Raw genomic sequence first — 27,884 nt, 5'->3', positions numbered from 1 at the left:
GTAATAGAATCCAGATATTTTTCCCTGGCTAATATTTTTTTAAATTTAGAATAAGTGCATAATTTTGAACTATTACCAATCTGATCATGCCACTGTTGCTGGGAAATATCTAGACACCGTTGGTTAAACTGTAGCAGAAAACAATTTGGGTTATTCACATACTGGCTTTCCCATACGTGTGCAAAACCAAAATTACATAACAAATCCTTAACATATGTTTCCCAACAATTAAATCCCCTTTCTACCCTGTCATATTGATAGCCATAACATTCTTTTACTAAAACAGAGGAATCACCACCTATACATTTTAACCAATACCGAATTATTTCTTTGTTCACATGTGTTCTAATTATATGTCTTCCCAACTCCCCCCTCACAACAGAGTTTGTGGCCTTTGGGTGTACCCCTAAAACAAATTTACAAAATTTATGATGAACATTTTCTATATCGTAAGATTTATGTGTTCCCCATATTGCAGTGCAATTGTAACGAGTTAGATGCACGTGTACATGTGCGCATAGTCTTGTTCAACCATAAACCACTCACGATCTTCAAGTCCATGGCTTTACCTAAAACATCGACACAGATTTCATCGGCCTTTTAAAGTTTCCAGTTGTCACACAATTCTAAACCCTGCCTCAAAATATACTTCTACACATAATGGATTTCCGGAAATAATTCTAGTTGTACACTTTATTATTGTACGTATTACAATTTTAACGACGAATGCGTAAACAGCTTTAGAAATTCAGAAAATAGACCATTGGGAGGAAAGTTTTTAAATCTATCTCAAAATATTCACACATATATCACCCTTTTCTTCATTCTCATATTTTCAACGACGAGGGCGTAAACAGCGTAAAATATTCACCAACAGTAGAAATACAGTTCTAAATCTATCTGAAAATACTCTCACATATGTAATACGTTTATAAGTACCCAAGGTGTCAGTCGTTCTCTGTATCGGCATTAGTATCAAGCTATTTTGAGGACATACACGATGCTTTCTACAATCCAAACAATTTTCGTTCTTTTTGTCTTGATTTTTCATGATATAATTTTCCAGCTAATACGTTGGTGAAGAGAGAAAATTCAGAACCGATAATACGAAACCGTGCGTTCGGAAGTTATTTTCAGCGTTTGTAATAGTAGCGCCACCACTCGATCGAAAATTGAAATTGACGCCTTTGGTTGCCAAGCTCGTAGTGCAGACCAGCTCGAGAAACGATCATTTTGATTGGACAAAAGAAAATAGCGTTCCAATCAAATTGCCTGTAACATACTGACTGATTAAAAATGTAAAATGGCGGCGAAGGTGACAAGACCGAGCAACTATATTGGAGAAACAAAAAAACAGCTACGAGACGGTAAGATTTTCTTTCGGAAATGTTGCGTTAAATACACTATTTTGAACGTTCGAACACATTGAATGACTAGGCTGACATTGTATGTAATAGTGTCAGTGTTCTGACTGGGTAAGTGTGGTTTGTTTACATTTTAAAAAATAGCACGAAGAGTTGCTGCAGTTCATGCAGCTCTCTTGGTCGTGGTATACGTTGCGGGGCGACCAGATAACGTAATGTCAGAATAGGCCAATAAGAGCTGCTAAACTGCAGCAACATGAAGAGAGATCATAAGACCCTGACTCATTCATGTATTGACTTCAGCATAGTCATTCATGTATTGACTTCAGCATAGTCATTCATGTATTGACTTCAGCATAGTCATTCATGTATTGACTTCAGCAACCAACCAAGTGTGCTGGGTCAAGTGTGCTGGGGAAGATTCACAGTCAGTTCGCCCCAATGCACATTCGCCCCAGACCAGTTCGCCCCACAGTCAGTTCGCCCCCACAGTCAGTTCGCCCCAAGTTTACTGGTGTTCGTTTTCGCGGTTATGCGTGCAAGGAAATGTGGTTTTGAAATATTTTAAAAATTATACTAAAGTAAAGCCACATCGAAGGACGCTGATCGCCGCGATTCATGATTGTAGCATATCGCCCGAACCCGTGCTGTGCCGTGTGCTATGATCGCAGACTCGTTTGACCTAATAGTCCGTACGACACTCTCCGACCCGATAGATTTTATAATTGGCGTTCACAGGTCAAAGCAGCCAGCAATCTTTCCGTTCAGGCTTCGATGAAAGTACGAGAATACATAACATCGAAGTTCTTAAGTGTACGATAATGTAACGATTATAAAATACATAACACCGAAGTTCTTACAATAACGAACAGGGAGCGACTATAAAATACATAACATCGAAGTTCTTAAAATAACGAACAGGTAACGACTATAAAATACATAACATCGAAGTTCTTTAAATTTACGATAATACATAACATCGAAGTTCTTATTGTAACGATTATAAAATACATAACATCGAAGTTCTTAAAATAACGAACAGGTAACGACTATAAAATACATAACATCGAAGTTCTTAAAATAACGAACAGGTAACGACTTTAAAATAGGGCAAAAAATCGCTATCACAGCGCATGGCAAAAAAGAGGCAAAGTATCGCTATCACGACGCATATGGCACGACACCGGTTCGACTCTTCGGGCGATATGCTACAATCGCGGCGACCAGCCTCCTTCGATGTGGTTTTTACTTAAGTATAATTTTTAAAATATTTCAAAACCACATTTCCTTGCACGCATAACCGCGAAAACGAACACCAGTAAACTTGGGGCGAACCGACTTTGGGGCGAACTGACTTTGGGGCGAACTGGTCTGGGGCGAATGTGCATTGGGGCGAACTGACTGACCACCCTGGGGAACATTCTGACAAGAAAATTGTCACGAGTGAAGAGAAAAAAAATATAACAATAATAACTGTGAAAAACCTGAAAAGAAAAAATTGTTGTTAGGCATATGTGAATAAAATGTAAAATAACCCACAAATTCTTTCAATTCCTTCAGATTTCAAATCGATAACCCTAAATTCTTAATATTTCTAATGGGTATCAACTTTAAAAAGCTGCCAGTCACTGTGCTGTAAGCATGAACTATTCCCTCAGATTTCAAATCAATCCAAATCATTTTATATTTCTAGTAGGTATTAACTAGCTGCCAGTCACTATTTATTGAATGGACCCAAAAAATAATTTCTATTTGTATTTCAATTTGAGCTCTTGAAAAAAAAACACTATTAATTATTTGGGTGTTTCAGATAGTTTGTGCTGAAAAAATCGTATTGTCTCAATGATGCTGATGTTTCTGTGTTTTAATCATTGCTAAATTATATACAATCTCTTTTTTGTAGGATATGGTGTATATAATTATCCTAATTCATTCTATAGATATGAAGGTGAATGGAAAGACGGCAGAAAACATGGTAAGTAATGATTGCTAATGGCTGTACAAAAATCAAATCAAGACTTGTTTGTGACCATTTTAAATTACCGGTAGAATAGATGACCTTACCACTAATTTAAGATCAGCCATGATGCAATAGACATGACATAAATGGCCGTTGAGATCTTATAAAGAGTGAGAGAGCCTTCTATGCTTGACACACACACATCATATCATACAAATGTACATATGCATGTATATTTGTTTCATGACGCAATTCAAGATGGCCGAATGGCAGTCATTTTAGTGTTAAAAATTCATCAAAATCAAGCATTCTGACATTTCGGATCTCAGTCATACATGGGCATATTTCATTCAAACATGGCATGTTAATTGAACATAATTTATCCTTGATGCGCATCATTTTTTTTCTCTAGAATGGATTAAAAATGGCTAAATGGCTGACTGGTGGCCATTTTGTTTTAACAAATTTCCAGGGCCATATCTCTGACATTCCTTGACCGATCTCATTCAACACAAATATACTGGATTCAGTTTATATCCCATCTATCATATGAGTGTCAGTCATACTAGATAGTAAAGGTAAAGGCATAAATGTCTTGTATCTGCCAACATGCAACAAGCAAGAACAGTAACATCAATGTATTGATATAATCTACCAAATGACACATTTTATTAGGTCATTGCTTTCTTCTGCAGTTGCATGAAATTGTTTCTTGAATAATCAACTTTTTTTTTTTTGTGATTTGATCAAATATTGCAGGCTGGTGGCCATTTTTTTTTATGGTTTCCATGCCATTTTCTCTATTCTCTATTTCTGCAATTACTTTTTCTGTTTAATATTAATCTTAGTACATAAATAGAAGACCGAGAGATACATCGTTTCCAACATTATTGTTGTGATTGATTCAATATGGCAGCCAATTTATGTACAAATTTTAAATCATCATTTTTACATGTCCAGAGCTGTTTCTCAGAGATAACTGGCCAATTTTAATCAAAGTTGGTATAATAATCATTTATATTGGGTTACAGATGCACATTGTTTTGTTTTTTGTGATTTGACCAAATATTGTTGATTATTGGCTATTTTCTATATCTATATGGTGTACATGTCCGTTACTTTTGAATGCAATGATTTTATTAAGTACATCGATAGAATACCAAGATACATCTGTGCCAATAAAGAGGCTAAACAATTCATGATGATATGTAATGACTTGATATAATGACAAAAACAAAACACAAATCGCCAACAATTCATCATCTCTCAAACATACTTTAAGTACATTTTAAACATTTTTATCAAGTCCATAGACATGCACCTCAAGTTGCTTTACTTTCACCTTGTTTTTATGTTTTTCTTTGCTTTGTCTTACCCATATTGAGCACATAGAGACAGTGTTGAAAAAATGTTTTTGTTTCTCAACAGGACACGGGAAGTTAGTAATGAAAGATGGTTCATATTATGAGGGTGAGTTTATCCATGGTGAAATAGAAGGTCATGGTACAAGATATTGGTCACATAATGGTAATGTTTACTCTGGTCACTTTCTCAATGGAGAATTGCATGGCCATGGCGTTATGCGATATGCTAATGGTATGGAATACAGAGGCGAATTTCAAAGTAATAAAAAAGAAGGTATTTATTAAAATTTGTGCAGATTATTTAAAGTATAATTGTATTAACTAAGCATCCTTTTTGGAGGATGCCCGCTGACCGAGGGGAAGATGTGTAGTGGCGTGAAGCTAGACGATTAGGTGCCGTACGCGAGCGTCGGTTTGAGTCTTGCACGCAGTACATGTTTACTATAATTTGACTTAGTATTTACCTTGTCATTTATTCGGTGTTATTTGCTTATTGTATTATCTTTGTTGTAGCAAGTGAGGTAACACATAATATTGCATTTATTTATGATATTATATTTATGGTCAACCAAAAACTCAATTTACAGCTGCGTCAGGGTTCTGTTTGCATATGTTTAGCATGAACTTCCTAAAATTTTACTGCATGTGTGCATTTTAGCTCAGTATTTGAATGAATTAAAAAAAATTTGAAAAAAAGTATTGGCTCAACTCATGCCTTTTTAAGATGAAGAAAAGTTACTAGTTGCAAATGCTGTAAAACAAATTTGTTCTACAGTGTTCAATTTAAGGATAATTACGAATGAAGTGATCTCTCATCAGACTCATCTACGGTTTCATTGTCTGGAACAGGTACTTTTATTACCAAACCCTATCCAATGACGTAAAGACCCACTAAATATTGAAAATGTTTTTCAGCCAGGGACTGAGAGTGTTATTAATACACAAACTTTTGTGTATACATGTATTTGTGTAGTGATTGTCAATCTATTCAACCTTCATATTCACAGGACATGGTGTTCTTATAGAGATAGATGGTAGCATGTATGAAGGCTCATTTCACAGTAACCAAAGACATGGTGAGGGTCAACAAACATACGTGTAAGTAACCTGACATTTAATATTTTACCCACAACTGTTACCGGTACTTGCTTTATGTAGGACACCAATATATTATGAAAATCATTTCTTGTAACTATCGAATTGCGCTGATTGAAAGCTGGTGTATTGCACATCAACTAAGTTATTATTGGTCGCTTTGCTACAATGGTTCCTGTCACTCATTGCTGTTCCAAGTTTGTTCGAACATAGTGGTAACTTGGGTAAAATAATTACTAGTCAAGTTGGGCTAATACACTGGCACAAGAGTTTGTAGTCAATTTGCCTACTACTGCATTTACTGTAAGTTTGTGTCCAATAGAATAGCACATAAACCAAAAATTGAAAATTTATTTTATATTGGATCATAATTGAAATATGACTTATTTTGAGTCTTCAAATAAACCACATTTCACTTTTCATATAGTATTTGTGAGTATCAATAACGCTGCACAGAAGATGCTACTGTCACTGTAATCAACCATTAATGGTTTGATGACAGATTTTAAAAGGAAAAACATAAGAATTCACTGCCATATATTAAACTCACTTCAATTATTCAAACACTGATTTAATAACAACAAGTAAATAACACCGAATAAATGGCAATGTAAATACTATGTTGAATCAAAGTAAACATGTACTGTGTGTGTGACTCAAACTGACTCTTACATACTGCACCTAATAACCTGGCTACAAGTTAAAGCACATCTTCTCCCTCGGCCATGTTAGTAATTGTTTTACATGCTTGTTTATGGAACCACCTTCACCCACTTTTTTGTGCAAAACATTATAAATGAGATTGAAGTAATTAATTCACACGTCAAACATTAGCTGTTTTAAGACTGGTCTAAAAAGGATCTATACTTTGCTATACTTTTTCAGTAGTATAGGGTATGTTTTCTCATACTGTGAAATACTTTATTTTAGCTGGAATTAATTTTCGCTGAAAAAACTTTTTGGGTGTTTTGTGTGGATTTTATTTTCACTGATTTTTAAAGAGCTGACTGTAAAATATAGATAAAAAAGTATATTTGCTGGATTTTATTTTCACTGTATCATTCCTTCAGTGAAAATAAAGTATTTTACAGTAAGTGCATCATTCTTATTATTTCTCACTGAATTTTTTCTTACATTCTTTCTGACTTTACAGCAATGGTGACAGATACATAGGTGACTGGATTAATGGTTACAGGCAAGGAAGTGGAGAAATAACTTTTGCAGATAAAACAATTTATGATGTAAGTACATTATCAGTTCACATAATGTTATTAAATATATACTGTGAAAGTAAAGTTGAGATCATTCCAAAAACTTGTGACTATTCACTGAACATTTCAAATTTTTTTTATCACTCAATGTGTCTGAAAGCTGCTAATCATTTCGCCTTGCTATTTGATTGCTTCTTTGAATTTCTATGTTGATACATTGCCTGAAGGCACCTTTTTTCTAAATTCATTTTCATGAAAAATTCACCTCTGATTCAAATTACAGCGACTATAAATCTTAACTAATTCTCATTGTCATCTCTTATTCTCATTGGGGGAATAAATCAAAATATACTCCTCAATACGCAAATCATGCCGACATTGCATCTGTACATAGGATAAATCACTCAATCACACCAAGCTAGTTGCCAAATTTGGAGCAAATTTTGATTTCAAAATGAGAAATGTTGAAAGTCCAACCAAGTACAGATAGAACTCTTACTCGACAATCAAAACAATATTGTCAATACTGATGCTGATTTTCTACTTCTGAAACATGAGCAGCTAACAAAATCATGTCCCCTGTAATCGCCGGTAACACAAATGAAGTATACAATTTGAATATGTAAACAAGTGCAACAGGGTCGGCAGATGACTACATGACATCCAAAATATCTTTTGTCAATGAACACACTGAAAACAGGATAATATCTTCTTGTACCTTACTGCTGTCTCAGAACTCTTGTGCCAGGTTGTTGACGTTCTTTCAGCTGAGACCAAGTACACAATTTTGACAACTCCCAAATTCAAGATGACAAAACAATTTATAACTATAATCTGCAGGGTATATGAAGACTTGTCTTCCAAATGTGTCAATTATTCACCAAGGTGCAAGGTATACATTGTATGAAGATTAGTTTTCCTGATGACAGCTGTGCCAGGGAGACAAATGTTCATACATGTACACGTACCTTCAGTTGCATTTAATAATTGTTTATATTCCCTGCAATTCACACATATTCTGGTCATCAAATACTGTAGAATACATTATTTTCGCTTTGAATTTATTTTCGCTATTTTCGCTGAAGGGAATGATTTCGTGAAAATAATATCCAGTGAATATACTCTTTTTCCTATATTTCACATTTAACTCATCAAAAATCAGTGAAAATAAATTCCATAAAAGATGCCCAAAAAGCCTTTTCAACGAAAATTAATTCCAGCGAAAATAAAGTATTCCACAGTATATCATAATAATCACAGCTCAGTGCAGATTTTGAAAGGTTTAACTTCTGTGTGTAATTCCACTAATTCTAATCAGACTTCTAATCACGATGTCAATTTGTTTCATAAAATCTGGCAACATCAGTTGTTGTTTTTTCACTAAGAAAAACGTTCATGAGCAATTGGAAATATTTCTATTGAGAAATTCATTTCAGTATGGGTATACTGGCATAACAAAAATGGTGGAAAAATTCAAAAATGTTTTCTGAAATTTTGTGCTAGTACACACACCCTTGATCACTGTATCTGGTGAAGTTATGTATGGCAATAATATTAGAATCACACATGCTCCAATGATACAGAGATTTTAATTGTCAGGTATTGCTTCTCTACTTTACAGGGTCAGTGGAGAAATGACATGTTTAACGGTGAAGGAACTTACATTCATTCTTCTGGTATGACATATGAAGGTCTGTGGATCAATGGCCGCCCCGCTGTGGAAGCTGATCACATTGTTATTCTTGGTGATCCTGTACGTGAAATGGTACAAGGGACTCCGTTCACGATAGAAATTGAGATGCAAAGTCCTGATGGTGAACTTGTTGAAGGTAAGATTTGTTACAAGATATCTTACAGATTACTTGCACCTGCAACAGTGTTGACACATGTAGCAAAATTCAAGTTAATTGTAGCCTATCGTTGAAAAGCATGTGTGAATAGTTTAGCTCAGAGTCAGAGGGCTTTTATTGACCCTAAGTTTGATGTTTAATCCTGAGATGAGAATGTGTGAGCAAGGTTTCAGGGTTACTCTATCTTGTGATGACCCATTAGTAGATGAACAGATGTGAATGATGAGTTAAATAATAACACATGCTTGTGAGGGTAATATCACGATTTGTTGCCTGCCCAAGGGATGATGGTCATGACCATAGTATTGATGATGCCAGAGCCGCTCTCCCACAAAATAACAACACTTATATTGAAGTATGCAATATTTTATTTTATCTATTATAACAAGTTTCACATTACTCAATAACATACATACATTGTTTGCTGAAAAACAACGAAATACACTCAGTAAATGTTATTTTCAGCCACTTGAACCGTGTTTCAGCAGTGTGGATCACTCAAATTATCAAGAATAACATTTTTGAAATGAATTGAGAAATTCTTAAACGCAAGTTATTTGATCACTATACAGATAAAAATGTCAGAGTGCCGTGGAAGTGACTGAAATTACTTTCTCACGAACGTACCACACCTATTCACAAGCCAACACAGCTTTAGAGTGTTTTTGGTTAGCATCGGCGTGGAACGCGTAGAAATGCTCACAGCGTAGAACGCGCTGCAGCGACCCCGGCTGCGACGTTTCAGTGGCGGCTTTGTCGTACATTTTCGCTCCATATAAAAAAATACCCTATACATCAAAACAGAGTATCTTACTTAATATCCATTCTGGCACGTTCACTGTCTATTTCGGATGGCTAAAGTTCTTTCAAAACCCTGAAAGCAACCCCTAAAGCAACAGCGGCCAGAGCAGCACCAGTGCAGCGAACGACAATTTGTTATGCGCAGTATTGTTGCGCAGTAGTTTCAGTGACGTCATCATGTGATATACTCATGTAAAATCCACTTGGCGGGCAATATACCATGTAATATCCATTTTTATTCCATGTCATGTGACCGAGTCTCAACCAATCATAGCATGCGTAACAGCAGTGAGATGTGATAATTAAATATAAACCCTGAGATGTACATGTATGAACAGAACACAGGTTTAGCCCACTGATCGGAATATTTGCAATGAATACAGCCTATGTGGACAGATATTGAAAAAATTATCCCATGTATGCATCTCAGAAGAAAGATTTATAACTAAAATATTGTATGTGACATAGAAAAAAAAACAATGGATGCCAGAAAGAATTCAAATAACAAAATGCAGTTAAGTACATTTTGCATATAGAGCATTGGATTAGACAAAATCAATGGCACATCAAAAGAATTTGAATGACAATTGCTGTAAGATAGGAATCATTGGTCGGAAAGATACTGGAAATTCCTCTGTACAATAAAATGAGAAAGGGTCATGTTAAACCCACCTTAGCATGGCAACACAATGACTGATACTGATACCTGTGTATTCTTGTGTTTCCAATTTCATGGCATACATGCAGCAGACATGCTTTTCTGTTCTTCAGTGTCTTAACTAATTGTATTTTATCATCCCTATCCTCGTGGGCGGAGCTACGTCACAAGTCATTCCACCACTGTACATGCATTTCTATGGGCTCTGTGCGCGCTGCTGTGGAACGTCGGTCGAGCCAGTGATAATTTGAGAAAACAACACAAACTCAACTTTAAAGTAATCCTGAACAACCAAATTTATATATGTTACACACGCAGAGCTAATCTTGTTACACTATTCAGGGGAGTCTCAACAACCATCGCAAAGTACCGTTTCTGCGTGTTTTTACTTTTGTTTTCACCGCGAGGGTTGCCAGGCGGTAGATAATGCCCGGATGTCCGCCCCCAAGAATAAGAACATTTTTTTGAGTGTGCTTTTGCTTTTATAGTAGATAAAATATTTTCAGTTCAGTTTGTTTGTAAATTTGTTTGTTGATGAGAAGACATTAAATACTGCATGCAGCATCATTGTTGTTGTAATCCACTTTTCATTCAAATCTTTTTACCTAGAATTTATACTGTAATGTTTCAATGTTTTTTCCTTATTTTAGATCACGGAAGAGAGATTCAGATCTCAGCTGGTTTCAGACATTATACACCAAGTGAAGGAACACCATTGTTTAACCTCATAGAAGACATTGAAGAAAAACCAGTAGCAACACCTTAGTAAGTACCACAACATGGAATGTCACAATCCTTTATATGGGAATGCTATGGAATGATCTGTTTGTTCATCCCTGCACATACCATCCATGCACACCACAGAAAAGTTCTACATATTTACATGGTTTGTGTTTTGAGATGTGTATGTGCGGTTTAGACTTGACAGTTGGATCATGAAAAAATCAGAACAGAAAGGAGTATAAATATATATTTATAAATGACACTTGCACCTTTTATAAAAGATATTAGAAATATTGTAACCTCAAATTGTAGAAAGTGTAGATATTTGTGGAGCCAACACCATTTTACTTGAAACTCAACATTGGTGTGAATCTGAAGGTGATGTATTCCCAATTGGCCGATGGTGGAACAAATGATACTTACCAGTCACTGCAAAAATTCAATTCACTACAGAAGGTTAAATGCACAACAGTAAATTGCTAAGAATTGTTCATCAAGTTTATGAATATGACAATAAAGTTAAATCATAACATACCAATTAATAAAGAATATTATAATAGATGAAAACAATCAATATGTAAACAAAAATTGAACTCGTCCCATTTTTCAGTTCTCTGTAAAAAATCCAGTTTTATGTCCATACAATATTAATATTAGTGTACACTGTACCAGTATTTGTCTATAATATATTTTAAAATTCATACAGTGATTATAATATTGTCAACTATCCACTGACTGAGTTGGGAAGCATGAAATTGGATGAGCGCCCTCTATCACCCGGTGCTGTTACCAAATCAGCTTCAAATCTAGGTGAGAGTTCAACTGCAGTTGAAGAAGAGGTTGCAGAGAATGGTGAGGTGGAAGAAAAGCCAACAGGTATGTATTTATAGATTATTAATTTAAAAACCTGAAATGTCATTATAATAACCTGGAATGTCACTATAATAACCTGGAATGTCACTATATAAACTGAAATGTCACTATATAAACTGAAACGTATAATTAAAAGCATTATTTTTTGCTACATTTTAATAATTGATTTCTAAGATGTATCAAAGTTTATGCTTAAGAATGGACTGGACTTCTTTGAACACAGGGATAGCATACTGAATAATCATGATGCCATTATGATATATCATGCAGTCGTGTCATGTTTATTCAAACACCAAATATGGTCCATGTGGCAAACATACTACTGGTTTGCTCTACACCAACAATTGCATTTATTGTATGCTGGATCATTACAAAATCACAACAATAATCTGAATTAATTTGTTATACAGAAAACATTGTAGAAGAGAAAACTGAGGAGACAGTGGCAGCAACCATGACTGAAGGAGAAGGAGGTGAAATAGATGTTTCTATACCGACTGAAGGTATGTATATTTATACCTCACCAGTTCAAACCAAACGCACGCCTGACAGAACAATGTAGTTTTTCACTTCCCCAACAATTTGTTGTCGGTGCCAATCAAATTGCAGTAACGTCAGATAGTGACAGCCATCAAAGAGTAACCATTCATGGCAGTTTATTTGTTGATATAATGTGAGTTGCGCCCTCCGCACGGTGTTAGCATGACCAGCAAAATGAATATTCATTGGAACTCACTCAAGAAGGCGTGAACTTTGCACATTTGCAATATTGATCTTGCAAGGTGACCAATTAAAAATTACCACATTTGTTGACCCACACTAAAAAACAAACACCTCGTTTCAGTCAAGAAACCACCTTTAACACAGGAATTCAACAAATTACAACTATCCATGCATGTACGGTATTTTATACAAGAAATATTCAAAATATTACAGAAAAACTATTTGTAAAATGAAACATTTCCAATGTCAAAAACATAACAAACAAATGAAAGTTCAGTTCATTAGACATCAGAATTATTTCACAGATTCAATGGAAGTCTGTCATTCTTGCCATAATTTCCGATGGGCATGACGAAAGTTATTACCTCTCTTCTTTTTCTACCAAACCACGTCCCCTTTTGACGATAAGCGTTTTACTAAATCATTTATTTATATCTCGACCAAGCAATACTAACCTTTAACATATAATAGGATGAAATAAATTAAAAGGGATATGTTTCTTCTATTGATACTCAATATGACCTTCAGTATTAGTTTGAAGTCAATCTGTTGATGTTGCCGAAAAACTCAACATTTATGTATCAAAAGCCCAACCAGATGAGGGTAATCGCTAGCGTACATAATAATGCCCCCGTGGAAATGTATTTGGAATCACAGCTTGATCTCTAAACATAATAAATGGCACATTTCCCGGAGCTCCCGTCACGATGTGAGCGGCTTGTTTTGAATTAGCATACTTATTGCGGTGGCCATACTATAAACTTAGTTTTACAACCCTAATGATTTTCACGAATTGTGCTTTAATAACCATGACATGTATAACAACTTATCACCTTTGTGATGTATATTATGAGGTTATTACAAGAATGCTGCCAAGTACAAACAATGTATGCATGAAGGCAGTATTGTGATTGCATCGACTTGAAGCATAGACAAAGTCAATGTGATTCCATACTGCCTTTATGTATACTTTGCGGTATACTTGCGATATATTTATTGTTATACATTCTTTTCCCTGATTGTTGTAATAATTCAATTCAAGATACCAGCCCGAACTGGCAATGAAGAACGTTTTGCGCTGCATGAATATGTGATTCAGTCAGTGACAAGATTCTATTTCCATCTATTGCTTCTTCGTCTGAAGTAAACAAAATCAAAAGTGTAAAACGTAAACGTGATGTGGAATTTCCAAAAAGGGTAGATATTAATTAACGCGTCTGTAACACTTTCGAACATGGCGGTATTTTATGGACAGGTAAAATTCTAATGTTTTTGATATCAGATGTATGATAATTTTTATTTCAACCGCCAGGTGATGAAGAAAAAGCAACATCTCCTCGTCAGCAGTTGGAGCTGCCAGAGCAAGAGACACCGGTGCCACCTCCAGTCAACACACTTAGAAGTGAAGATGGTAAAGTGGACTTTAAGGTAAGTAAAATAATTACTGTGCTAAAATTCAAATTGCACTATGTCATTTTACTGATAGGATATTTTCAACTTATTTTTTTACATTTTACATTAGCCAAGGTTATCATAAGTAACTATCAGTCTTTCTCTTAATCCTGATCACATTGTTTTTCCCGATTCGCAAGGATGTAAGCGACTAGCATGTTAACATTCAGAAAGTTTAAAAACACTATAAATTCTCCATATTTTGCTGAGTATGTAAGGTTACATACATGTCTATTGATTATTCACTGGGTTGCAATTACTTTCGCTATTAAGAAAAATGAAATGCACATGACCATATATAGAATAACAATAGAACATTGTTTTCTTGACAAATTCAGGAACCTAAAACCCAGTGAATATGTTTAAAACATCAAAATAGTGTAATTAAATGTCGGTGAAAATAACTGTTTTTATAGTAAATTTAAAAAAAAACAAATAAGGTAATGGGTATCCCGGTACACAAAATTATTTTCAAGGAAACAGTGACTCGCTAATGTAGTTTTGAAATAGCCAGCAATATGCAATATGTGTGCATCACAGCTTCTTTATCATTTTTTGTCAGAACTTTAAAAAAAAAAAAAAAAAAAATCTAATAAAAGCAAAGTTTTTATGACAATTTTATAGTAAAAAAACAAACAAATTGAAATTCTTTTTATATTTTTCTTGGACTTTGATGAAGTTGATAAAAATCTTCAAAATAATTTACCGGTAGTATTTTTATTTTGTCAATGACATAAGTCAATTGTGTAGTTATCAGATACTGATTTAAGATTTGTTTGATACAGATTTGAACTCCTGGCCTCATCAGTTGTCTACAGTAAGTGTTGTAAATTTCATATCAAAATGTTACTAACATAAACTTGGCGATACCATTGTTTAAGAAGAACAAAAAGAGTCTAAGAGTGACTCAGTTCTCTATTTTGCAACTGTATTTTGGAGGGGACACTAGTCATGATAATTATTTTTGTTGATGTTGTTATCAATGTTTTCTCTCCAGAAAAATAGCATGGTGTATCATACCTACTGATTTGCATAATAATGGAATATGTAAATTGCATATTCATTGTTATGATGATTAAGCTCTATTGGAACTTCTGCTTTTTAATGATCTGGGTAGAACCCTGGTTATATTTGCATTACACTCTTCTTCTAGGACCTTGTATTACCAGGTCCACCAACGAGTTATCGACCATTCTCTATCATGGAGGAAGAAGAAAATTTACAGAAAGCATCTAAAAGTAAACTCAAACGCAAAAAGAGCACAAGGAGCTTAGGCGAAGGTGGGGTAGTCATCAGTGTGAATGAATGTGAAAGATATGATAAATGAAACCATAGGACACTTATCATTGTACAACTTGTTACTATCTGGTGTGTAAATTCCACTGAGGACGTTGTAATGGAGGCAACGTATCATGTTTTCTCAATTAGAAGCGTAATATACCGATAGTCGTATGTAGGAAAACAAATTTTATACTGGTGGGATTTGAAGTTTACCACCCTAGCACTGATTCGTTTATTCACATTTTTGTTACAGGTCGTTTATGTATTTAAGTTCATGCGCTTCTATTAGAGTAAATATGATACTTGGAAAATATTATTCTTTTGACTACATCTCCAACAAAAGCCTACCTAACCTGTAAATTGATTTGATAGGTATTTCCTTACTTGTGTAGAGAGTAATATTACTTTTTCTGACTGATACCAGTGAAGTTTTCCTACTGGTTTTATTCATAGAGTTTCGGTTCATATTTAAATTGGAGTCCATATACGTTTCCTTCCTACATTGTGTATGTTACTAAATTGTGCAAAGTTAAGGGGTCCTATGCAAATCATTTATCATAATACTGAATTATTGCGTAGTGTGCTGATATTAATATTTGTTATTACTTTACTATACCTTGCATCCTCTCTAGGATTTAGTACTCCCTCCTGCACCCCAGGGATACATCCCCTTCACAATTATGGATCAACTTGAAGAAGAAAATCGTAATATAACCCGCGGAAAAACCACCAACTTGGTGGCTGCACTCAAGCTGGGAGCCAAAACGGGCCGAAGTATAGGTGAAGTAGTCACCCCTATGGAGCCATGTAAATGGCGCCCTCTCTGGCATATATTAGTCTAGGGACACTGCATGAGGGTTGCATGGTTGTCACGCCAACTGGCTAGGTTTGTTCATAGAATGCAGCTTGTACATCGTTCAAGAACTGATATTTTTTATAAATTATTTTAGACTGCATTGGATGTCATCTTAAATTTTCTTTTCTGGAGTCTGACATTTATAAAAAATATATTATAAATCTCTTCCATTTTGATTCTATATTAATGACTGCACATTGAATGTATTTGCCTGCACTATATAACATTATAAATAATGAATATTTTAAACTGCATGGGAATTACATATTTCAGTAATGGCCAACTTGTTTATTGTGTAAATTCTCATTACCTAGTTCCAATGTGTGCACTCAAGTGATAATTTATGATCATAGACCAAAGATGAATGAATGCGTTTCAATTCCAGTTTAGATAGTACTTCTAAACGGTATGTAGTACTAATTATCTGAAAAAAATGTTCTATGCATGAGTATTGGAATTCTATTTTAAAATGATAAAAAGTATCCCTTTTTGAAAATAGACCTCTAATAATGAAGTTAAAAGACAGACACATAAAGGGTAGTGTTCTTTGTTTCTGTTGGTCTTTTCACACCCACTTTGAAAATAACAATAACATTTTGTTATTCACAATTCATTCGGATCTAACCATGAAATTTGAGGATTCCTTTATGCCTGTATCATAGTTGTCATGTTGAGTGCCCATCAATTGGAATGTATTGTGCACAAAATACTGTAAGTATAACACAGGGTGGTATATAAATTAATAAACGCTGCTCGGACTGATAAATATGATATATTGAAGATAATATTTGGTAATTGTAGTCCTAAATAACTATTAAAAATAGACGTTTTGAGCAATGGCTCTTTATCGATAGCATAGAAGAAAAACTGCACCAATAAATAATTAATTGAGTTTATGTTATTGATAAAGAGCCATTGCTCGAAACGTCTAGCTATTTTTAATAGTTATTTAGGACTACGATTACCAAATATTATCTTCTATATATCATAACACAGGGTGGTACATTTTATTACATTTAAACCATTGAGTGAAGTGGGAGAAATGTGTTTACCTTTAAATTAGGGATATAACTTGAGAATGGTCTTGTACTATATTGGCTCTATTAGACTGCATGTAAATTCCCTGCTTCAATACTGTAAAATACTTTATTTTAGCTGGAATTAATTTTCGCAAAAAAAAAACAGTTTTTGGCTTTTTTATTTTTACTGAAATTTGATGAGTTGAATATAAAAAATAAAAAAAAGGTATTTTCACTTGATTTTTTTCCATAGATTTACCCCTTTTAGTGAGAATAAATCCCAAGTGAAAATTAAGTAACTTTACAGTACTTTTCAAAACACAATTTTGATCTGAACTGATGAAATTCTGTGAAGGTTATTGTGACCCAAATGTACTCACAAATATGAAATTATGCTTTCTGGTCGGCATTCTTCTTTACGACTTCATACTCTACAAATCTGTGAAGATAGCATCCCCTTACTATATACATCTACTCCATAGAATGTTGAGTTTGGGGTGGATGATGAAAAACTAACTATAATCAACTTATAAGAGGCAGCTTCTAATAGAGCAAATATGGTAGTGATATAAGTATAATGCACGCATAATATAGCTGTATATGTTTGTGGTTTCCATAGTAATGTGTATGACTCTTGTGTGTTGATGGACAATCCCACAGTCATTTTCTGAATTTTAGAAATCTGCCTCAAACTATTTATATTTAGCCAATTTGTCATTTATTCTTCATCTGTATATACGAGTTGATGAGAGAACGGACCTTACTAATATATACATGTCTTTTAAGTCGTTTTTAGCAAAATTTAAATTTTACCTACTGTGCATGTTACTGCACATATATTCAATGCATTATGGGAGAAAAATATGTACTATATGTAAAAGAACAAATATTATGACTGAAAGCTCACTAAATTAAATGTTTTGACAATATTTTGATTCATATAAATAATAATATACAACTTTTTCATCTCATGTCACTGAGTAAAATATCTCACCATAGAAACTTGTATAATAATGAAACTATCAAGATTATGATTTATCAACATCATTTCAACTTTAAGTGAAAACACCTAGTATATTGATAAGATTTACATGCTCGACTGCTGTAATTCTGTTGTACAACATGGTGAAAGTAGCTATATGAAGCAGTGAAACTGGTACATGCTAACTTCTGCTTGATTGTCTCGAGCTCCACGTGTAATCAGAAATGTCTTTCATAGTTTTGATGAATGTAATGAAAATGTTTGCCTCGAGTAATATCATTTTCTGATAGTACATGTTGGTTTAGATGCAGCCATCTCAGGCTCCTAGGTGATAGTGTTTAAAAATGTTCAAGCACCAAAAGAGTTGTACAATTACCATAATGGGGTCAAGTTTGTTCAATAAATGAGGTATAAACTAAAAAATTATAAATCACAAATAAATAACTTTATAATATTAGTAATCTGGAAAATGTTTAAGTCTCACTAAATTGTTAAATAATGGAGAAGGACGGTAGTGAGAAAATTTATGATTAACAGAAATATCACACTTGTGTGTTTCCATGCCTCATTTATTTTTGGACTATATCCAAGAGCACCCTTTTCTATAACTTTTGATTTTGTGGCAAATACTATTTAGTAAATCCAAAGTGTATGTAGTGTGAATGATATATTCCATAATTCTGAAGAAACGTCCCTGTAACTATTCAGCAAGTTACATTTCAATTGGAGAAATGTGCTCTTAGATCTACTAACAAATTGTTTATTCTGTGATTTGTATTTCTCACTGCCATACTTTAAATGTGATGATAGTTGACACCAAGGTTTATTGTCAATGCACAGTTAAGTTTGTTAAACCACTAACAACTGTGACTAAATTATTTTGAAGTAAAAAATACTTGAGAAAAAATGTTATTTTAAAAATATTGTAGATGACCAAGTGACTCTCATGCTAGTGGTACCTATACAGTCAGATGATGGACCGCTTACATTGCCCCTCTGAGTGGTGTGCTGCATGCCTTGCACGCCTCCACCTACTCTTGTCTCCTTATATGGTAAACTAATGCATGTAACCATGGAGATATGTAGATAATGCATGAGGTGATACCATATTTGGTTGTGGGTGTGGTCTTTGTATGTCCTGTGTATATATATATACGTAACTGCACTGATTTGATGTCATAGTGACCCTCACCCCAGCACTATGTTATTGTCCCTAATAATGATTATACAGTGATGATGGTTATTATAAATGTTGGTTCTGTGGATGATTTCATTCTCCTGCCTGTGGCTGACCTGACCTGACCTGATATGACCTGTCAGTTTGTGTTACCACATTCTCATCCCAATTACCCCATTCATTCATTTTACCCATCATTCATTTAACAGCACTTCATGTCATTGCAGTTCATGTGCTTTTGTGTCTGATGTTATTGATAATAATTTTATTTGTGGAAGCTGTACTGTCACAATGATTATTAATTGAAAATTATGATGATCAATATTTGCCTTTGAGATAACTATTATAAAACTGAACTAAGTCCCACTTCCTACTGATATCATTTGGAAAATTGCCATTACTTATATTGCCTTTCATATTAACACATGGACAGCTTGAAATGGTGGTTGTCTGCGTTGATGGCGTTGATAACTGTGCTTAAGTACAGCTTCTATTATTAAGAGTGGTTATGTTTCATTGGTGTTTAACAACACTTACCATGGAAATACAGTATTCTGGGGGTGTGTGCATCCATTGCAGTTCAAATCCCAGCACTATACGTATATAGATTTATCAAAACTGGTCCTATTATCTGTCATTTATATCTGTGTAGGGATATCAATAGTTAAAAATACTCTAGTCCAAGCTCTCCAAACATTAGATTTTATTACTGGACTACTCATTTCGGTATTAAGGTTCATCAAACCTATGAAAATTGTTATCAGAATTTACAGTTACTACTGGTTAGTCATGAAGTTATTTTTCGTAAATTTACCAAACTGCCTCCGAAATATAATCTCATTTGGATTGAATAAAGCGATCATCATTGCGCATATTAATGCTTATGCTGAAAATAAAACAATAATTGTTCAAATTGTTCGTTATTCTAGTATATTTGTCTGTAATTGTTTATGGTTTATATTCTGGACTAATATTTATTTGTCACTAGTCAAATTTCACCCCCCTAGATGTTGTTATAAGTAGGCATCGGAAACCATTCTCACAGTTCCCATTGCCTGCAACCATCTTTTGAACTATCCTAAAGGTGGCTACTGTAGTTTTACTTACATAGAGTGGCTTGAACATTTAGTACATTTTACCATACGTTTGATTGTAAATAAAGAACTACTTGCAATTGGGATTAGTACAATATTTAGTCGTCCATGCCTCCCATTGCCCAGTACGTTCATCACATCCATCCTAACCCACTGCCATATTTCACTGGGTGGTGTGAATAATGTATTCATGTATATATAACCCATTGCATGTATGATGTCATTGTATTTTCTTTTTATTGAATGTTTACACTCATTTGCATGTATGCATGTCTCCTAACCTATTGATCGAATCGATTGCTTGGACCATGTAACCACCACATGGGGGATGGTAAGAGTTATACACTCTCATTTGTACGCTTGCCATCAACTTGCTGTTGTCATTTCTATGTGTGTGTGTTGTAACCTATTTCACTGCATGTGTTGATTTATAAATGTCCTCAGTATAACCTACTATGCATCGGCTGACATTTTTATACCATGGAACTCCACTTAACTGTGACATCATCTCCCTCCTTCCATCAATTCATCTTTTTAGATATTCATTGTGTTTTATTTTCTATTACATTTCGATCAAAATTGTCAACCCAATGGTGAACTATTTTTCACCTAAAATTAGAAAAGAAAATGTTTATAAAATACCAAAAAACTACACTTAGTATAGTTTGATGCTGCTGTCTAGTATGACTGTCTTCAAGAGTAAATAGTGTTTGGTAGCATGTTGTAGGATTTTCAGTAATTCAATATACCCGGTAGTTATTAATAGATCTTAGATGTAAATAGCCACCAAGTTTATGTTGAGAGAATAAGAAAACCATGTGACTCCAACAAATAAGTGTTCCAATCTCTCACGTCATCATGCCCCCTGTTTCCCTGATCTCTGTAGCTATAACACTTTGAAATGGTAGATGTGACAACAGGAGAGGATGGAAAACTATTTAAGAGAATATTTAAGTGTGGTTCTCTTGTTCTCAACAACGTCGTAGTGGCCATTTACATCTGAGGTTTAGTCAGTGAAAGGTCTACTAGTATTAACATAGCTAAATTTATTATGTCATTAATTCATACATTGAGCCAAATTTCCGAAAATAAATGCATGATGTGCATGAATTCTAAACAACTACTTGACCAAACTGAAATCCTGGCTTCCCCCATCCCTTCTTATTGTCAGTTGTATCTCTAGATTGTGTGTCTTAACAGTTTTCCAGTGTCATTATCAGCAGTGTTCTCATTTTCTGTTAATTCTCTTTCAGTGCATGGTGTGACTGTTCACTTTCATTTCAGTGCATGAAAAATAATTTAAATTCAATCATTCATTGTTCTGTTTCATTTCTTTTTTCTCACATTCTTTCTATTCTGTCGTGACATCATCATCTTCTCATAGTGTCAGACGATACTGAATCTATCGATTCCATAGATGACTGTAGCCAAGGTAACCGGTCATGTGACCTCATCTCCAGCCTCTAAACCCAAAAGCTACATAAAGCTCACCTAAACAGATGAAGAAAAGATAATCTTTGTTCAACTGATTTCCTTTCAAATGAATTCTGTCAAAAACATGATGAGAACATTATTGTAGAGCAATCCATGTAATTTAAAATATTTTCTGATTTAAAATATAACGGTTATAAAAACCTAGCTGTACTTACCACAATTATAAATTCTCTTTAATGAAGAAAAAATGGATAACTTTTACATATTTTTGAGTATGTTTGAAGATTTTTGTTTGAATATTTGTGTTTTTGTATTTAATAAGATCATTCGATATCACCACTAGATTTATGTTTATCAGTGTTTAACATTAATTAAATAATGATTTTAAACAAATGCATTAAAGGTTGATTTAGATCATTCAACAAAACATAAAACAGGCATTTCTTCATTCTACCTAACGTGGCTGACTTTATTGGTATGTTTTGACAGCAGTCAGTGCTGTATTTGATACAATGAGACGATATTGCATTCACATTAATTCAGTGTATTGTACTGCGTTTGCAGCAGAATCATTCATTTTTTTTATTTTACGATAAATCATATTTTATTGTTCAATATTCAAAATATGCTCGAAAAAATTCAGTTATCCATATTGTCTCGTTAAACGTTTCCACTCGATTTATAACTTTGTTGTTTTTCGTTAATTGGATGTGCTTATTTAAAAAAAAACAAAAAACTGAAAATCTGTTTAGCAGATTCCATTAAATTAAACCTCTAAATGAGTATGCAAAGTACGGTCGTAAAATATCATGCCATACTGTCGGATACCTTGACTTCAAAAACAAGTTGTCACTAATTTTAATAGCTGTTTTGACAATACATCATGTTTTTGAGCTTCATTGCCATATTGGTTACCAGTTGACAGGGAGAATTTGTTCATCTGTATCTTCCCCTTGCTACTAATCCATATGGAGTATCTGTAAACAAATCATCACTATCCCATCAATCCTAATACACTATGTATATCTATATATCACGTATCTGTTATGTTACCATCATTACCAAATAGCACTAGTAATAGTTCAACTAATATATTTATGGTGGTAAAGGTATTGTATTTAAATGGTATAAACGGTATAATAGATATGTAAATAGCAAATATTACTGTCTAAGTAGTAATTTAATTATCTAAATGTGATGTTATCTACAGGCATTGATACTAGATGTTTGTTTTCTAATATAATACATGAACTGAATTTGTTACCAATATTTGCATGTTTTTTGGTCCATGACATAGTTGTGCGTTTCAAAAATGAACCTTGTGGTACCTAATCTTGTAGTTGATTGAAATGTTACATGGCACAGATTTCTAAATATTACTTAAATTTGACATTAATATTATAATTTTATAATAAATGTAAATTTTTATGATGTGCAGATGTTACACATGTAAACAACACTTTGAAAGTGAGAAGTTTAATTTTGTTTTGAATTAAATTAATTCACAGCTGTTTTCCTACCTTTTACATAAGTATATAGATCTTGTGGCCCATGTTTCCTCATTTGGTTTTGTAGTACATGGGTTAAAAATACTTTAAAAAAATTTAAATTAATGCAGCTCATTCATTCACTTTTAACCAATTACAAAGTATTGTCAGCCAACAATAATGTTTTTTACAAATGATAAAAACATTTATAAATTGTGTGAAACTTTGGTTTTCTGACACAAATAAAATCTTTATTTTTTCTATGCACTTTATTAGAAGCATAGTCAGCATTTCTGGAAAAGTTGATAAAATAAAAACTTTAAACAAAACTATAGTTTTGATAAAATAATCCAAATCTTCTGAAAATGTCAGTATGTTAATTGAACCATATCTATGGAGTTAAAAGTGTTGGTGGTTTCACATATTCAAGGACTCCTTGTTGAATTATTTTTCTGTAAAAACAAATCTGATTGTTGATCCAAGCTCATTCAGTTTTCCTAGCTATTTGTACTTTTAAAACATCTAGTATCAATGCACAGAAACATAAGCTATCAACTAAATGTTTATGTTATAATACTTTTTGTTTTGTTTTTTATGAATGTTAGATACTGATAATATAGACCCTTCAAAGCTTGAGAACAAAGAGACTGCTAAAGCTGATGCCAGACTAGCCAAACAAAGACGAGAAAAACTATACGGTGATGAGAGATTTGCAAGACCGGGTAAGATTTGTTATTACACCACATTCACTTTTATCGCAATCCAGGACCATATGCAGTTTCTGTGTAGACTATAAGTTTTTGGTTTCTCATAATTTGAAGGTTACAATATATTAACCCTGTGTAAATTTATCAGAATTTTGAGACCAGTGAATAACATATTTTACAGTATGAATATGCCACATTGTGAGACATACAGTATTCATACTTTATCAAGCTACTGGGAAATTATGAATTATATATTTGTGTATTCTGAACACAGTATAACCCTTCAGTCTCAAAAGTTAATTTTTATTTTCTTTCACAAAGTAAACCCCAAAAATGTTTCTCCTATTTGTTTTCAAAACTGTTGATCAATAGCTGTAGGTAATTGGAAATTATTTTTTTTTTGGGTTCTAAATATGCTAAATATTCTATTCAAATTTTGACTGGAATAATTATAGTGTTCAGAAAATGTAACTCAGAAAGTTTGAATAATATGAGGTTATTACGAGGATACCTCAAAGTATGCACGAAGCCAGTGCAGCAGAGGTCGATGCAACTGTGTACTGTCTGAGTACATACTTTGAGGTACTCTTGTAATAACCTTAATGTTATAAATCTTTTCCTTCCAAGGATACATCATTGGAATGCCGAAATCCAAAAACTCTATAACAGAATCAGCAAACTTCTTTGTGTGGAGTCCGGTCAAACCCTGGTGGCAGCCATGTTTGTTTTTATTATTAGAGAAAGCTTAATGTATATTTGGAATTCACATTTCCTGATATGGTAGGATGAAAATACCCCATAAAACACTGCAAAATTACAGCACGCTGTAACTTATGGCGTTACAGTGACAGATGTATAATAAAACCCTTGAATACAAATGGCCGTCGCGATGTCATAGAGAGCAAAAGAACCTCAAGACTTATTTTTGTTACTAAAATAGTCTTCCATTCTCTCTCATTATTGTGTCTGCTGTTTTCCTGAGCTATATAGCCATAGCATTTGGAATGCTGAACACGATGACGAGAGGGAATGGCTTTCTTGCTTTCAACATACTTGGTAATTCCAGTGGCCATTTGCATCTTAGGTCTATTGTTGAAATCACGTTGGAAGTAAACTTCCTCAGTTGCCATATACATTAAAAAGTACTGTCCTGAAATCTAAACATTAACAACTTAACCTGTTCTAAATTGTTCATATAACTTAAAAATATGTTATATTTGTCACCAAAATCCCACTTGACAATTTTCATTGAACTTTTTTTCAAAATTTTAGCAATTCATTTGATTTACTCTTCACTGCACCATCTCTGTAGTGTGGAATAAGTTGGTTTATGTACAAAAATCACTCCACGTCCAAGGCCTTAGTAAAAATACGTTTTTGGACCATGGATATGTGTTAATTTTATACCAAGGTTATGATCACTGTCAAGGTTACACTGTAGTAATAATTTTATACATGATTTACTACTTGCTCCACACACATGACATCTTGTTTGCTTTATTTTTAAATTAGTTTCTGATTTATTATTGTTTCATCTCAATACCATATGGTAATGGCAATGTTGTATTCAAGGTGAATTTAACCTGTTTTGTAGCGACAGGCTGCTCTATTGCCTCATGTTCATCTTGTTTGTTTGTATTTTGATTATTTGTTTGTAAAATGATAAAATTGTTTTAGTACCGTATATTTCAAATATTTTTCTTATCAGTGGAGTAAATCTGATAAAAAAAAAAGATTTATGTGAACTATTTATTTATCTATGTCTTTTGTTTTTAATTTCATGAATTTATAATTTGAAGGCAACATTTTACGATAGTTAATGCAACTCCCTAGGATTCAGTGAAAGTCACCGTGACCCCTCAGTAAAAAATCACTGCATTTCACTGTTTTGATCAAGAATTCAAATGAAACATCATTTCATTGTTGCAAAATGTTTTTTCAGACTCACAAAGTGTGCAAAATTAGAGCACTTCATTCAACAATTTTGTACTTCATTTTATAGTATTAAAAATACATTAACATTAAATTCACCAAAAAATTAAAATAAACTCTCTTTCTATCTCTTTCACTATTTGATGTAGGGGAGTATGTGATCATGGTACAGGATGTGACTACACCACCTTTTCTTGGCAAGACTCTTACACCAGCATTTATGCTTGTCAGAATAACCAATGCCCTGGAGAAGAAACCAGCAAAGAAAGCAAGGAGCTCAACCAAACGAAATAAACCTCAAGACAAGACATAACAAAATGTGTATTAAACTGGCACTACATGACCCCAGTGATCTGACTTGCAACTTTTTTGTTTTTTATTTGAATCAAAATGTGAGAAAAACCTAGTACATGCATGAACTTTGAAATTAGTTTATTTGGAAACTGAAAACCACCTCAATGTAGAAATGACAATCTCAGTCGTTTTTCAAATCTTGTGGTCATTAAATCTTGCCACTTTGAAAACCCATTTACCATGGCAAATTAAGACCGTTTGTTACAAAAGTATAAAGAAATTATGTTGAGCACATCTCTTTACAACGAGAAAAAATAAATACATAAAAATAATACTATACATGATGAATTTCACAGTTGAAAATGTTAAAATGATGCTTTCATATAAACACACGGTAATGATGTAGTGCTACATATATATTGCTTTGGTTATCCGTCCAAAAATACTCCACTTTTTTTTGGTGAACATGTACACACAAATATTTATAATTCCTTGATAATTATTTATTATCTATCGCTGTCTGGACAGGATATCATGTTTCTTCAACTTCAAATGGCACTCACTTCTGGGCATGACTATATGTCTAATCCAGATGGTGAAACTGCAGTATAAAAAGACCCTTACAGTTTTTGTGATACAGTTGATATTAGACATCCCAATTCCTCCAAAAATTGTTATGATTATTACCACCTTACATTGACAGTTAAGCATGACATCTAAAATATGTGAGATTATGTTTGTACAAGTACAGCACTCGTCTCCTTGCAAAGGTTGTATGTGCCCACAGTTGTGGTTACTTGTATATTATAAAAGTAAAAACAAATGAATACAGCACCTGTATTATATTTTAAGAATCCCCATGACATACGTCTGGGAGGATTGTTTACAGATATGTATATAACATTTTGCAAACAATTAGTATGTCATTGAACTGTAATATCTAAAAAGTTTTATTTCCATCATTTTCCTTTTTATCATTAAACGTTGAATAATGTTGAATGAGATTATTGTATATTCCTTGTAACTATATATTGTCATATAAAATATATTTGAAAATTATAAAATTGTATTTTAATATTGTTGTTAGAGAGAGAGAGAGAGAGGCCCTGTTCACACATGTTATAAATATAAATGTGACTTTAATGATTAAAACTCTGGTGGACTTTTTAGATATGTTATTTGAGGTATTGGATCTGAGTAATAAACTGTCAAATTGGTTTGTCAAAGAAATTATACCTGATATAATTTATTTTTATTCTGTCTTACAATTATAAATTACAAACATACAGTGTGACTTTAATTCTAGAAGATTTTTCTCATTGCTGACCATTTTGTTAAATGTGTGTGATTGTCTAGTCACTGTTGTGATGAAATTGAACCTTTTTCTCTGATAGTCCCAGGAAAGGTGAAGTTTGTTGTTGAAAGATCCTGCCTTGGTTCATTCTGTGATACTCTGTTTTACTTATTCACCCATAACATTTTAACACACAATGCTGACAATAAATCACACGTTGTGATTTTCCAGTGTGAATAATTATAATTAAATG

General features: G+C 33.5%; 1 protein-coding gene across 5 annotated transcripts; it reads left to right on the top strand.

Annotated features, from left to right (window-relative positions):
* Window positions 1-1,229: 1,229 nt before the first annotated feature.
* LOC100375588 (MORN repeat-containing protein 1-like) lies at window positions 1,230-27,567 on the top strand. 5 transcript variants are annotated; one of them, XM_085508689.1, is made up of 14 exons: window positions 1,230-1,367; window positions 3,268-3,339; window positions 4,753-4,962; window positions 5,696-5,786; window positions 6,937-7,024; window positions 8,616-8,823; window positions 10,954-11,068; window positions 11,733-11,902; window positions 12,310-12,402; window positions 13,935-14,050; window positions 15,228-15,354; window positions 21,868-21,915; window positions 24,010-24,126; window positions 26,193-27,567. In XM_085508689.1, exons 1-14 carry the CDS (start codon window positions 1,304-1,306, stop codon window positions 26,354-26,356), a joined length of 1,683 nt encoding a protein of 560 aa, XP_085364815.1. In that variant the 5' UTR covers window positions 1,230-1,303; the 3' UTR covers window positions 26,357-27,567. The 5 variants fall into 5 exon arrangements, 4 of the variants coding, with proteins under 4 accessions (XP_085364815.1, XP_085364817.1, XP_085364816.1 ...); XR_014931755.1 differs by lacking the exons at window positions 21,868-21,915; window positions 26,193-27,567 and adding an exon at window positions 15,988-16,135 and having other exon boundaries at window positions 24,010-24,084; XM_085508691.1 differs by lacking the exons at window positions 15,228-15,354; window positions 21,868-21,915 and adding an exon at window positions 15,988-16,135 and having other exon boundaries at window positions 24,025-24,126.
* The last annotated feature ends 317 nt before the right edge of the window (window positions 27,568-27,884 follow it).

Source organism: Saccoglossus kowalevskii, chromosome 15, assembly GCF_978046115.1.
Source record: "Saccoglossus kowalevskii chromosome 15, keSacKowa6.1, whole genome shotgun sequence".
Lineage (NCBI taxonomy): Eukaryota > Metazoa > Hemichordata > Enteropneusta > Harrimaniidae > Saccoglossus > Saccoglossus kowalevskii.
This window is presented reverse-complemented; position numbering and strand designations above follow the sequence as displayed.

Bases quoted from the DNA above. Each gene is read 5' to 3' on its own strand.
- LOC100375588 (XM_085508689.1), top strand. From the start codon at position 1,304: ATGGCGGCGAAGGTGACAAGACCGAGCAACTATATTGGAGAAACAAAA. The intron at 1,368-3,267 runs GTAAGATTTTCT...TCTTTTTTGTAG, and splicing joins AAAAAAACAGCTACGAGACG to GATATGGTGTATATAATTAT. The intron at 21,916-24,009 runs GTAACCGGTCAT...TATGAATGTTAG, and splicing joins CATAGATGACTGTAGCCAAG to ATACTGATAATATAGACCCT.